This window comes from Bacillus rossius, chromosome 13 (assembly GCF_032445375.1).
Source record: "Bacillus rossius redtenbacheri isolate Brsri chromosome 13, Brsri_v3, whole genome shotgun sequence".
NCBI lineage: Eukaryota > Metazoa > Arthropoda > Insecta > Phasmatodea > Bacillidae > Bacillus > Bacillus rossius.
In genome coordinates, this window is record NC_086340.1 from 15,942,794 (window position 1) to 15,958,647 (window position 15,854).

General features: G+C 37.6%; 1 protein-coding gene across 4 annotated transcripts in view; it reads left to right on the top strand.

Annotated features, from left to right (window-relative positions):
* LOC134538271 (titin-like) overlaps positions 1–15,854 on the top strand; it is a 453,345-nt gene that overhangs the window by 183,703 nt on the left and 253,788 nt on the right. For all 4 annotated transcript variants that reach the window (XM_063379437.1, XM_063379439.1, XM_063379438.1 and 1 more), the window contains 2 exons: positions 6,719–6,986; positions 8,797–9,042. In XM_063379437.1, the coding sequence (XP_063235507.1) occupies positions 6,719–6,986; positions 8,797–9,042 (514 nt within the window). The remainder of the gene's footprint in view (positions 1–6,718; positions 6,987–8,796; positions 9,043–15,854) is intronic.

Consider the following 15,854-nt stretch of genomic DNA (forward strand, 5'->3'; position numbering starts at 1 on the left):
TAATTTAATTTATTACGACGTTTCCATCGTTTTTGTCTCAAACCACCATCACAGTCTTCGCTCTTGCATGCTTTTAGTGCTTCAGCACAGTACTCAATCATGTCAGTCTTAGATGTGTCAGCACAGTCTTCGTTCATGCCAGCTTCTGATGTGTCACCACAGTCTTCAATCATGTCAGCACCACAAACTTGATCAGGATAATTTATTTTATTACGTCGTTTCCATCGTTTTGGTCTCAGATCGCCATCACAGTCTTCGATCTTGCCTGCTTTAGGTGCTTCAGTACAGTACTCAATCATGTCAGCCTCAGATGTGTCACCAAAATCTTCAATCATGCCCGCTTCAGATGATTCATCAAAGTCTTCGACCTTGTAAGCTTCAGATGGTTCTCCATCTTTCTCATTTTCATGGAGACTACTAGATATTGGAGTAAATATATTTTCATTTCTAATGTGGTTACAACTTCTTTCGTTTGTTTTAAATTTTAAATTATTATCTTGATCTAGATCAGTAATTTTAGCATTAGCTTTTTCGCCTTCGTTCCTCTTCCGCGATGTTGTAGCCCAGTCTTCGTTATCTTTATTCATCTTAATTGTACAGGTCTTGTAATGTCTATCCAAGTAATATCTTCTACCAAAGGATTTCTGACACTGACTGCAATGAAATGGTTTTTGACAAGGACCCAAATTACACTCGCTTCTCTCATGTCGTTTAGCATTCTTTCTCAAGGTAAACACCTTGCTACAGTATCTACAGTGATGACGTTTCGATACAGCGTCAGATCCTAAATCGGAATTCATATTAGTTACCGAGACTAATGCCAGATGCAAACTAAGAGTTTTAAATTAGATATATTACTTAAATAGAATGTTTTAATTATTTCATCAGCGAGAATTAATTTATCTCATTTAAAGGTACTTGTTGCAAGTAGTTCTGCTTTTCAACAACAGATGTCGACACATGTTACTTGCAGGTAAATAGTATTTAGTTCTTTTATGCGGGATGCGGGATGCTCACTAACGATCGCAATAGAACGATGGCTTCGCTAGACTCCAAGGAGAAGGAAGTTCGTCCTTCCTGTTAGTGCTTCTTAGATTTCTCAGAGATAATTTGACTGAGTAACGATATTTGTTAATTCCACCCGATAAAAATATTACAAGTGATGATTAAGTAGCAGAAGTTCACTAATTATATGCAACCTTGAATAAAAAATACATGCTTCATTAGGTAAAAAAAATCCTTCATGCAGAGATAAATTCCTCATCAGTAACCAGAAGCACTCGGAGAAAACCATCAGATGTCTAGTCAGGAATAATAAGAAGCACCCAGAGAAAACCATCAAAATATTGTCAAGAATAATCAGGAGCACACGGAGAAATCCACCATAATACTGTCAAGAATAAACGGGAGCACACGGAGAAAACCGCCATAATATTGACAAGAATAATCGGAAGCACACGGAGAAAACCGCCACAAGTTTTCTTTGATATCATAAAATTTCAGGAAAAAATAATAATAAAAATAAAAAAATAAATAAAAAATTTAAAAAAATTAAATAAAAAAATACATAAAATTCTGGCTTGTACTAGAACTATATCTTTGTTCAACAATGAGAAGTTCACAAGCTAGCAGAATCTGTCTCCAGCGGATGAAGACAAGATGGCGGACATGACGTCATATCAGCTGACGATATATTACCCTTGGTATTGATGATGGTAGATCAGTCTGTAGGTGGCTTCTGTGGAGGAAGGATCTGATTTTTATTTTTTTTATTTTTTGCCGTCACTGGTTTCGAACCAAGGACGGGAATCGATATAATCAATCATTATATTTATTGCCAATTTATTTAATGAATTTTAATTTTTTTCACGCATCTCTAGCATTAAAATTACGGAATTTAAAGATGGCAGCCGTAACGATAATTGCAACAGTTACGTCTTAATTCAAGATGGTGGTTCTGTCTCGAACAGGTGATGATATTATTTCTTTAAATTAAAAAAAATTACAGGTCCGAATATGCATGTTATTTTTATATAGCTATATACCTTATTTAATTTTCAGTCTGGTAAATGTCTCGATGGCCGAGTGGTTAAAGGCGTATGTTTTCCAACCTAGGGATCATAGCTGCGCTGGTTCGATTCACAGCGCTTCCGATATATTTTTCATAACAAAAATGTTTAATATGTCGATAAGGACCATAATAGCCATGGTAGGTAATGGAACATCGACCTTATGTGACGAGACAGAGCGACGCTGGCGCTCTCTAGGACCAAACAGCATAAACATATTCGACTGTATCCAAGATGGCGGCCTCCAGTGGAACAGAAAAAAATCAAGAGCGCCGCTGGCGCTATCTAGGAACAATCAGCTGAAACAAAGTCGACGGTATCCAAGATGGCGGCCTCCAGTGGAACATAAAAAAATCAATATAGCGACAGAGACGAAAATTTCGTCATAATGAGTGGGGCGCTCGATTTAAAGATGGCGGATCCAAGATGGTCGCCGGGGTCAAGGTAATGGTCAAAATCGTGGTACTACTTGTCCCGTTACGTTGTGTCCCGTTACACTCATCTAAGATGGCCGCCGTGACGTCACAATCCAAGATGGCGGACCGACAATCAAAATCCACTACCTGATACCTGTCCCAGTAGGAACCAAAACATACTACTAACCTAGTTTTTCTTACAAATATTCAGTATATGCACATTTAGTTGTACGGCACAGGGCGGAATTCATAGTGGTGATATAAGCAATACTTGAAAAAAGGACTGCTTATATGCATGCTTAAGTATGGCATTAAATTCATAGCGAACAAAAAGAGCACTGCTTATTAGGACTACTTCAAGTAATACTTCACGAAGCACTGCGTCAAATAAGTACTGCTCAATACGAATTCACAGTCATGAAATAAGTTTGCCTTGTTTCGCAAGTATTCATAATCAAATAAGCCATGCTTATTCATTGATATAAGTAATACTTCATGAAGTCTGCTATCTAGGTGACTCAAGTACTGGTACGGATTTGTTTGTTGTAAGGAATAGGTTACACAAGGTATTAATTCCCGTTAATTTTTCCATATATCAATTTAAAATTGAGAGAGTAAACAAATTCAATTTGGGGAAAAGAAACGAAACAAATCGTTGTCGCTTGGTTTTGTAAACAATACAGGCTACGTACATAACCTCTTCTGCAGCTAGCGTGTTGTTTCGCTACCACGTGGTTAACTTCGCCCGCTTATAGATCACAGACACAAGATGGCCAACATAATTTAACAACACAAACATTCAAAACATATTTATGTAGTTGTAAATTCGTTTTTAATACATGTTAATATTTATGTTATTCAAGTTCACTATCAAATAAAGTATAAATTTCATCTTACATATTAATTTAATTATTTTAATCGCAATAATTGGTTTGAAACATGGGCATTTTTATTTTCAAACAGGTAAACTATGTATTTACAGCGGTATATTTGCTTGCGTTACGTTGACACAAAATTCGTCCTTTACTTTTTGAGATACGTCGTCAAGTACAGCATGGCCAATATAAGTAGTGCTTGTTCAAGTTATACTTCGTCAAGTATTGGTTTATGAATTCATTGCTGGAATAAGTACTACTTGAAGAATAAGCACTACTTTATAAAGTATTACTTATTCGCCAAACAAGCCTTCGACTATGAATCCCGCCCTAATTCTTCCAACACTTTGGTTAACAAATCCGGAGTAATGGAAGCAATAGCCTCTTCAATTCTGTGTCTCAACTCTGACAAATCATTAGGTAGCGGCGGAACGTGGACTTAATCTTTTATAAAGCCTCAAAGGAAAAAAAATGGTATGGCGTTATGTCAGGTGGAGGCCAGCGAAAAAAAAGCTCTGTCATCGTCATCATCGGCGGGTGTTTTTGCCACACGGTGAGTTTGGAAAAAGGGGGGGGGGGGGGGGGAAATCAAAATTAAACTTTAAACGAACCGCCCGTTGAACTGAAATAACAGATTAACTCTTAGCAAAGTGCAGAAAACAAAAACGCTTTACGCTCAGGAGTCGCAATTTTGCGTAGGTGGCGCCGCAAGCGAGAAAACAACGAAGCAGTACTCTCGCATGCGCTTATCTGAAACTGTTTTGAGGTTAATGTTTAATTGTCACCTTGAACCAACACTCTGCAACGCTTGAAGTTGATTAAAATTTATAACTGGGACATTTTTTATGACCATACTGTATAGTGGTAGTCTATTTAAAAATGCTTTAATAAGTTGCCGTATTGAAAGGAAAAATAATAAACATATGCAGTGGTTTTCGTCAAAAAAAATGATAAGGAATTATACCTTTGAAACGTGAAGTGCAATCTGCTAGAAAACAGGAAATAATGCACTGAAATAACGATAAACTGTGAGTGAACTAAAAGCGCCGCCAGCGCATAAATGCAACCTGGCTCAAGGTCAAATGACATCATACACCCGTAAAAATAAAAAAATACTCGAGTGGCTCATTTTTTTCGCCAGATTACAGCACGTGCCGAACCATAGATTGCCGGATGAAAACCACTTTACTGTAGTTTCCTGTTATTGTTATTGATACCTACATATTTCCACTTGTGAATTATTCCTGTAATTTGCAACATGTTGTGGTCGTAAACATGCAGAATATTCAATAGTAGGGTCTTGTCTCACCAACAGACTTGAATTCTTGCTTGTTGAATATTATTTTTAAAAAAATTATAACTGAAAGAAGAAAATTAACAAGAACAAAGAGCTTCTCTGTAGTTGGGTTCACGTAGTTTTTTTCGAGCTCAAAATTTGTATTACCGAAGTTGACACCAAAATTTTATGTGCATTTTTCGAGAAAAAAAATTATGACAGTGAGTTTATCATACTGTACATAATTATCTGATTTTGGCACACGTTTATGCGCCAAACAATGAAATACTTCATAGTCAAATCACAGTTGTTTCAATTGAGTGGATATACCAGTTAAAATACTTGTATTGCCGGCGCTAGGGTAACATTGCCTATTATTGCTCACTCGTAAATTGATGTAAAGTGGGTAATAAACTACCGTTAGCGTAATACTGGTACTTGCTATTTCACAACAGAAGAGAGCAGCTATATGGTAAAGAAATTGTTCCGTGTTTCAATAACTGTTAAGGCCCCCGTCTTCCTGGACACACACACGGTGCGTAGAGCTTCATGAATAAAAACGCGATTCCAAAACTATTCAAGATATCCGAGTGGAATCTGTTTTAAAAAGTATTTAATAGTTCGCTCAGGACCGAAAAGTACTTTTCATTTCGGATTAATTTTTTTAACGGTATTTTTAGAAGAGTTAAAATGGCTAAAATGCGTGATTGCAGAGTAATTTTAGGCGTAAAGCAACCACTACAGAGTCTTGAAAGTACTTAAGGCACTTGTATTACACTTTTACCTTCATTTCTATGCCATATAATGTTACGGTTACTGCTCAGATCTCATGGTTGTCCTGTGACGACGAGCAGACTGCGCGCCAGTCCAGAGGAGACACCGCGCTAGAAGCACCAGCTTCGCGCCGATCATCCTGCCTCACTAACACAGATACACCCCTGACTAGGCGGGACCCTTAACATGTTTCGGTGCTACTTCACATACCTGTCCAAATGTAACCGGTTGAAATTTCCAAGCGTATCTCTTATGACCAGTCGATCAGCGATCCAATAATGTTCGCCCGAAAAAGGTTCTAAAATCACTGAGTGGGACTAAAGTTCGTGGAATTTTCAATGCGCGGCAACAAGTGGGGCAGCAGTGTCGGAAGGAATATTGTCTAGTGCGTTGCTACTACTGGTGGGCTTGGGACGAAGTGAAGACGCTAATAATCGATTGTGGTGACGCGCGTCGTCGTGCGAGAACGACAGGGGAATGAAAATGTATTGGAAGAGGAGTGTGTTGTTGGTCAGTGTTCAGGAGAAGAGCGAGTGGAAATCGGGGGAGGGGGAGGGGGGTAAAGCTGCCCGAGTCCAGGGCCGGCGCGTCCATACAGGCGAACTAGGCAACCGCCCAGGGCGCCAAGTAGCTGGGGGGCGGCGCAGCACGACACCATAACAGCTGGTACAATATGTTTAACGATTATTGAAACTAGATGAAAATGGATTTTTGTAACATTTGGAATGTTTATATTGATATAAGTAATTATTAGAGTCCCGGAAATTTCGCGGATTCCTCTGGCCTCAGGATAGACTTCAAAGTTATAGGTGTGCTCGACCCATGTTTACTTTCCCATTGGTTGATTTCTTAGCGAGAACATTTTTATACTTGTTATTTGGCACTACCTGATTCGCTTACTTCTCTCCTAGCTGGACATGGTTGGCTCACGGTCGTAGAGGGGCGTGTCCAGATAACTGCGGTCCAATCATGAACACAGTGCGACAGTGTGGAGGTTTGCATTCTAGCGTGCGACTAAATGAATGCGCGAAAATTCCGTGGCTCTAGTAATTATTTAAAGTCCACATTGACCTGTTTATGATTTGTAATAAGTAAAAAAGTAAAAAAAAAAAACACGACTGCTTACATTTGATTGTTGACAAAATCATAGGCTTACGTGATGTATTTTGAGGCAAGGAAAATTTTTTTTTTGAGTGTCCGGGCCCGGGGGATGGGGTGGTATTAAGGTTTTTCGCCTAGGGCGCCAATTTACCTTGCACCGGCCCTGCCCGAGTCATCTCAATGATCACGATGACCCCGGGCTTGCAGACCTGCACGTGTTCTCCTCGGAGCAGCAGTTCCACACGCTGGAGCTGGCCCGAGCCTCGCTGGATGACGGCGGCCGCTACGAAGCCGCGGCCAGGAGCCCCCTGGGCGCGGTCAGCTGCCGCTGCCGCCTAGTGGTCGACAAGGGCATCCGCGCCTACGTGGCCCCGGAGTTCCTGGCCGAGCTGCCCCCGCAGCTGTCCCTGGCCCAGGGCGGCGAGCTGCGGCTGGTGGCCAGGGTCGAGGCCTACCCCGTCGTCGGCGTCACCTGGTGAGCGCTGCGGAACACTCGTCCTTGGAACTGGCACGACGCCAAAACTACATATCTCAGAAACACACCTTGTAACTGTCATTAACTTAGAAACACGTAACTTATAACTGTCATAACCTAGAAACACATAACTTAGAACTGTCATAACTTCGAAACACGTAACTTAGAACTGTCATAACTTAGTAACACGTAATTTAGAACTGTCGTAACTTAGAAGCACGTAACTTAGAACTGTCATAACTTAGAAACACGTAACTTAGAACTGTCATAACTTAGAAATCTGTAACTTAGAACTGCAATATCCTAGAAACACGTAACTTAGAACTGTCATAACTTATAAACACGTAACTTAGAACTATCATAACTTATAAACACGTAACTTAGAACTATCATAACCTAGAAACACGTAACTTTGAAACACGCAACTTATTATAGGCATAACTTAAAAATTGTTTTTTTTTAAATCCACTTAACTTTGATTTGTCATAAACTAAAACGATAATAACACAGAAATGTTGGTTGTCTGTAAATTCGGTTTACGGACGATAGTTTAACGTGACAACGTCATAACAAAACATTGATGAAATGATTGCATACTTTATGAATAAAATTTAATCATTTTTATTTTAATAATAAAATATTAGATACTTGAAATTATACTAGTAATCAAATTTTTAAAATGCAAGAATAATTAATTAACCTTTATTGCCGAAATTTTTGTTGTAATAAGCAATGAAAACTACATTAACTTTTCACTTCACTTTATAAACAGTCGACGAAACAGTTCACGTGTAGATGACTTGTAATTAATTTAAAAAAAAATGGTGTTTAGCTATAAAGTTTAAATATAACTATGAACAAGTTTTCATATAAATAAAGTGTAATCAAATATCTATCATAAATTATATGAATCACCATAATTTTTTAATCAATTGTAACATAACCTATTATTACTGCACTCACCGACAGCGTAACGGAACAATGTTTTAAATAAGTTACACATTAACCTTAAAGTTTTAAATGAATATAATTTTACAACTGGGGTGTAAAACTGAAATTCTAAATTTAATACTTCAATTTAAATAATTATTACTTTAAAAATCTCATTATGATTTTACATTTTATTATAGTTATAGTTAACTTAATTTCACTATTCAAACAATAGTAAATAACGATTTATAATTATTCATTTCACTGAACCGCTTACACTCGTCGTGGAACTGGCACAACGTCAAACTACATATCTTAGAACTGTCATTACTTAGGAACACACTACTCAGAAACACGTAACTTTGAAACACGCAACTTATTATAGGCATAACTTAGAATTGTTTTTTTTAATCCACTTAATTTTGAACTGTCATAAACTAAAACGATAATAACACAGAAAAAACTTAATGATGATATAAAAACAAATTAGAAAAGTCGTAACTTAAAGCTACGATAATTTAGAAACGAAACAACTTATAACTGTCATAACTTATAAACATGTAACATAGAAGTGTCGTAACCTAGAAACACGTAACTTATAACTGTCATAACTTATAAACACGTAACTTATAACTGTCATAGCCTAGAAACGCGTAACTTATAACTGTCATAACTTATAAACATGTAACGTATAACTGTCATAGCCTAGAAACGCGTAACTTACTTATAAACACGTAACTTATAACTGTCATAACCTAGAAACACGTATCTTAGAACTGTCGTAACTTAGAAACACGTAACTTATAACTGTCGTAACTTATTGAACACGCACGCAGCTTGTGAGTTACGGAGTGTGACGTGAGCGGCGACCGGCGCGCAGGTACCGGGACGGAGTGCGGCTGCGCCCCAGCCGGCGGGCCGTCATGACCCTGGACCACGACGGCCGCGCAGAGCTCGCCCTGGCGGGGGTGGCGCCCCGGGAGGCGGGGCTGTACGCGTGCGCAGCCGTCAACGAGGTGGGCCGCGCCGAGACCAGCTGCCGCGTGGCGCTGCTGCCCGCCGCCTCCGCCCCCGCCGCCGCCCCAGAGGAGCAGCCGCCCCCGAGTCTCCTGGTCTCCGACACGCCGTGAGTCGCCTCTGCATCACTGCGTGTCGCCCCGGTATACCTGTAACAACCTGACAAGCTTTCCAGTACTTACTGCAACCACCACTTCCAGTACTTACTGAAACCACCACTTCCAGTACTTACTGAAACCACCACTTCCAGTACTTACTGAAACCACCACTTCCAGTACTTACTGAAACCACCACTTCCAGTACTTACTGAAACCACCACTTCCAGTACTTACTGAAACCACCACTTCCAGTACTTACTGAAACCACCACTTCCAGTACTTACTGAAACCACCACTTCCAGTACTTACTGAAACCACCACTTCCAGTACTTAATGAAACAAAATAAAGTCAAAATATCGAATACCAAAATAGCTCTATATTTTTTTTTTAGTTTAGAAAAAAAATATATGCTTGAATGAAACATCCTTTACAATTTTTGAAAAAAAAAAAAAATATGTGCCTATTTTAGTATCATATCGAAAGAGAAAAAAAATTATTACATACGTTTAAAAATAACGATAGTCATGTTTTGTAATGAGTGAAAATGTCTTTCTTGAAGATTTTTTTAACGTACATAATTCCCCCCCCCCCCCCCCCCCCCCCCCCCCCTTGTGTGGTATGGGCCATTATTGCCTGGAGCAGCTTCGGCTTCCGGTTTGTAGCCGCGTTCGAAGGCGAGGTTATCGCCGACGTTTCGATCGACCTTGCAGCCGTCATCATCAGCGCGGTGGCGGGAAGTGGGAAAACGATGACCTGAGCGAGAAAGGCTTTGCTAGCCGCGATAAAAAAAAATTACGTTTATTGCTCCGTGCTCAGTAAAATCCTCCGTTTAGTAACTTTAGGGGTGTTAATGTTCTGTTTAGTAAAACACGTCCGAGTGCAAATATCGGATATAATATAATGATAATATAGTATATATAAAACTATATATCTTGTCAGCTCATCAGCTAGTTGTTACCGTGGAATCTGTGATGCTAGCTGATATTTCTAACGTTAACTTCATTCTCGAAGGCGGACAGTCGGTTGCGTGTCGACCAGCAGTCGCCATCTTCAGAGCAGCAGTTAACCTACCGTAGGTGACTGCTGCCCTGATGATGGCGACTGCCAGGTCGACCGAAACGTCGGTGGAATCCACGCCTTCTACGCGGATGTAACACGGAAGCGAAGCAAAACTAAAAAATAAATAAATAGCATTGCGTTAGGGAAGTTAATATTGGAATGGTTATAAGGTAGCATAAAAATGAAAATTATACATTTGTGCTTTTAAATCTTGCACTGTAATCATTGATATTGAATACTGGTCCGTATCATTAAACATATTTATTTACCCTCTTTGAAGAAGAATTTAGAATAAGGGAATAAACCCGATTATGAGTGTGTATGAATGTTATGCGTTCTTAGTTTCTTACCTCCCATTCTAGGTGATAAGAAAATATGGTGTTTTCTTCATGAAACCATACTTCTTCTATTACAGTCATTAGGAATGACATTTCTGAAAATGATTAATAAGGAGTTAATGGTTGATATGGAAAATTTTTTCAGGGTAAGGGGGCATTTGAAAGAAAAAATAAAGAAAAATAATCACGTGTTTAAAAACATTTCACACGGTTAGCAATACCAAAATAATTTACGGACTTTTCAATGAAGAAACAGCCTCAAATGAACGAATAGTTCGTCTTAATTTCAAATAGCTGAATCTTCGTAGCAACGACGCCGTGTTTTGATTTCCGAGTTGTATTTTTGGTTCTGAACAAAGATTAACACACGCTTGGACAAAATAAGAGGGTTCTTAAAAAGGTTTTTGAAAGTTCTGATGTTAATGTACCAAGAATATTCTTTTGATACTCTTTTGGATTCATGTTCAAAGAAAGTGAACTTGGTGTCCATAAATTTACTAAGATAGCCGGTAATTTACGAAGATCCTTGGATAATTTGTAATGAGTAATCTACGTAAATTTAAAGTGATAATTTTAAACAGTGCATTACTAAAGACACTTATACAGTGACATATGGGTCTAAGTAGCCATTGAAAACACACATTTTTACCCAGTTGAAATTGCAGGTGATTTTAACAGCTCACTTCACGTCACCAAAATAACATACCGTTTTCACTAATATTTAAAAAAAAAATATTTTTTCCCCCAAAATCTTGGGGGGGGGGGGAGGGGGGGATAAAGTCCGCTTATAACCCCTGCATCCATCACTGTAAGAGGTATGTAGTAATTTTGTATTTCTATTATTTATAACCGGTATTTTGTTTATAAACCCCCCTTTTTAATCTCTTTGTGGGATTTCGTAAATTTGTTAAGGTCTTTTGCTTGAGTTAAAAAGTTCAATTTAATTTTAAAATTATATATAATTTGCAAAAGAAAAAATATTTCAGCTGCGCACATTTTGATAACACATTCTTAAAATATTTAACGTGTTTCGATGATAACTACATTAAGCTGAGATTAACGAAAATTTTATTATTTTACAATAATTTTTTTTAAATGTATTTTCCGCGAGACGGAGTCTTAAATTTCATTGCGACGACGGATTGAGAATTGAACATTGTTGTTGAGAAGTACGTGAAAACGGGTGCTTCGCGGCTTTGAATATATATATATACTGTATAGAAGTCGCGAGTGTATAGGATTTACTCTACGTTTTTCAGGAGCGTATGATGAGCAGCTTGGGAACTTCACCGCTGCAGGGCGCTGCCGTAACGCCCTGTATCGTCTTAGGTTGTTATTTACACGTTAGAGCGCAGCACTGTCGCCCGCTGTCATTCCCCACACCCCCCACCAAATATTCACTGCAGCTCAAGTTCTTTCAACGGGAGGGGGAAGGAATGTTTGAAGAGTTCGACACTTGTCCGCTAGGGACCACCACAAGTCGATGCCCTAGAGATGGTGGCGGTTGCGGCGGTGAATTAACCAACTACCTCAAACCGTATTAAATATTTTAACCTGGGCTGGCGACTTCTATACAGTATGTATATTCGAAGATCGCGGCGGGTCGGCGGGTGGATGGACGGAGGTGTCCGTTGACGGACAGCTGTCTCCGCGGTCGGCGATTAGCGTCAGGGGGGGGTTTCTTCTCCCCCCCTCCCCCTTCTTGCGGGCTGCCCACGCGGCACCAGGTGTGCTGCCTGGCCGGAGCGTGGTCGGCCGAGCGTGGTGCGAGCGTGGGGCGAGCGTGGGTCGTAAACGAGGCGGCGCTGCTTTGTCGGCGCCGCCGCTGTGTAAACGGGGCAGTCCGGGAAGATTGACGGCCGCTTCATTGTACAAGCGTGTCTCTCCTCCCCCCCCCCCCCCTTTCACCCAGGTCAGGCGAAGAGTGATGAGGAGGGTAGATGTTAACGTTAAAAAAAAAATCCAATTTCACGTAGATTTCGAAGAATTGACTACCTCCTTTCAGCAGTAACCATTATGAGACTTCCGAGAAATTTTCAGCTAGATTTTTTTTTGTTTTGTTTTCATCTTATAGAACCACCGTTAAATCAAAAGTGATAAATATTGTTATTGACATGATAACTGCCGTAATTTAGAACAAATTACTTCCAGAATGATAATTCCGAACCACGGAGGCATTAGGACACGATGTCAATAAACCAGTTTTTTTTTTTTTTTTTTTTTTAAGAGAGCAGTTTAAAGAATTTTAAACAGTTCCTCTCGTATTTTACTCACCAATTTCCTACCTAAAATATGTGAATTTTTGACATATAGATACTGATGCTGTGTATGACAACAGAAAGAACTACAAAAGATGGTCAAGTTTATGGTTAAAAGTGCAATTTTTTTCCCCAAAAATGGACACAAAGTGTTATGCTTTCAAGGTTAAGAATAAAAAAAATATATAAAATCTTGGTCGAGTTCATTAACGGAGTCTTTAGTAATGCCTCAGAAATATTCACGTTCGTGAAACTTAAGAATTGTGGTTTGTAAAGTATAAAACGTATTTCTCCTATTTTAAACATCGTGGACCAAACATTTAAATCAACCCTTCATTTGCGTTATGATCTACACATACGAAAAAAAAACACTATTCCAAGATAGCATTTTTCTGGCAAATAACCGAGTACTCACAAATATTAGACCATGGTTAATGGGACCTAAAATGTACCTGAAAAAGCGATTCACCTCATTTGTGGATGAGGAATGGATGTCGAAATACGCCACCTTTGATTCAAGTGTTTTTAGGTCATAACAAATTATCAGTGATCGTTGTTGACTATTCACCGGCGCAAAACCAAAAAACTAAAACAGGTGACAAGGCCATCAAAAAAACCTAGCTAATTTCAATCACAGGCTGAAAAAATATTTGGAACATCTACTTACCATGATCACCTCGCGGCTTCTTGAATATTTTTTTTGGCAATGCCTTTTTTTTAGTTTTGATTACTTTCCAGCATGGGCATGCTTATGCTTGATTTTAGCTACCTGTTAATTAGCTATTTGGTTAAATTTTGTAATGGTTAGGTAACTTTTATAACTTTGAGGATTTAGTTAAAGCTTAATTTTGCTTTCTATCATGCTACCTATCCTATAATCTATTATGTCTATGTTAGGCTTATTTTTTTGTAAAATTTCAACGGAAGGAAATGTGGTTAGGTGTAAGAAAAGGCGTATCGCCTTCACTTCGCCACTGATAAAGACGATAATAAATGAATAAAAATTAGATTAATATATGTTTTTAGACTTTCAAAGCAGGTCGCCTGTATATTTAACACGCTCGGCATTATTTTAAAAGAATTCTACGTTAGATTTCGTGTATTTGCAACATGAGAACACATGAATTTGCTAGTTACCGAGGTTAGATGTTTGCACATCACTGGTGATGTACTGAAATACTCGTTCACGTGGTTTTTTTTTCTCGGGAAGTTTAAAAATTGTGAAAGCCAAACCGCAAGCAATTTGTCAAGCACACCACAGAGGTAACAACCACGCAGTCGGGAGGCCCGAATCATAAGCAGTTGACAGCGTTAACGTAATTGACGTCAAACTTAAGAGTATCTTTGTGAGGACATTCAAACTACAACTTACAGAACTGCGAGTTCTGAAACTATGGAAGCCTAGAATTACATCGCTTGGCAATTTAACAAACAAAACGTTACATCATCAAGTGGTTGGTGAACATAAGAGTATTTTATGAAATAATATTCACATTTTGACAACCGAGTGTTAAAATCATAACATCAGGCGTATGTATATTTCGAAATACCTATTTATTCTGGAAATATTATCCAAATTTCTATAAACTTCTGGAATATATTGAGAATTCAATGTACATAACATATTTATGTTCTGCAATGTACATTAAATATTTATGTTCTGCAATATTATAAAATGATCGATTAAATATTCGCTCATTTTCCATGAAGCGAAAATTATTACCTACTATTTTTAACTCAAGGTATCCACCATTGAATAACTTAGAACTAATTTCATATTTTAGGCCAACTAAAGTCATTATTTAATAGTTTTGACTTTCAGACACTATTTTTCATCTCTTGCACTATTAACGTGGTCGTATACAAATTTACTTTGCTCCAAGGTTTATGATAATATTAAGGTGGTTTAAAATAAATTCTAACGAATTTGATACTAAGAATTGTTTTTTCTATTTCAATCTCTGTTTTTACGGTAATAATTATTTTCATAAAAAATTATTCAAAGTCAAAGTTTAGTATTTATACTTTACATTATAACGGATTTAATGGTAAATCTATTAAAAATGTAATTATCCTTTTTTACTTTCAAAACTTGTTATTTCTACCCCTTGCAGTAATGGTTGATTAGTTAGAAATTTATTTTCACAATAGTTTTAGTCAATATTTAGAAATAATGGTTTGTTTTATCAAAAATGGTTTGTTTTATCAAAAATTGTAACAGTTAAAGGTTTTATATAAAAATTATAAGATTTACAAAATATCCAAACGGATTTGATAGTGTGCCTACGAATGTAGTAATAACTTTTTTTTGTCTTCCCAAACTTGTTTTTTTTCCACAGCTTGTAGTTATGGTTGGTCGTATAAAAAATTGTTTCAAACAAAAGTTTTATATAATATTTATACGATTTGCAAACGATTCAAATGGATTTAATAGTGTTCATATTAAGGGAGTTATGATATATTTTGTCTTTTATCTCCTGTTATTTTCCACCCCTTGCAGTAATGGTAGGTCATATAAAAAAATATTTTCGGTCAAAAGTTGTAGATAATATTTTTATGTTTTATAATAAACATAAATGTATTTAATAATGTACAAGGTACGGATTTTATGATTTTTTTGTTATTTTAAAAACCTTTTTTAACCCCTTGAAGCAATGGTTCGTCTAATAAAAAATTGTTTCAAACAAAAGTTTTAGATAAAAATTATAAGATTAATACATAATTTTTACAAATTCGATGTTGTGCCTACTCAAAGAGTTATGATTTTCTTTTGTCCTTCAACCCTTGTTTTTTCAACCCCTCGCATTTATGGTAGGCCGTATCAAAAACTTTTTCATACAATAGATTTTGGTATTAACCACCCCTGCGAGTTATAATACGTTCAAACGGATGTGATATTTCCCATATTATGGGAGTTTCAGCGATTTTTCTGTTTTGCAAAAAAAAACTGTTACCATTTATACACCTTTGGTCGGGTATTGCCCATTAACGAACTCGACTGAGATATCCAACTACTATATTTTATGTATCAGTTTGGAAGTGATTTTTTTTTTTTTAAATTGCGACAGTTATCGTGTCTAAAAAATTGTTATATATATTTCATATATTTATAAACTTTTGAGTTGACGGTGGTTTTGTGGTCTATAGACCATGAAACGAAAAACGAT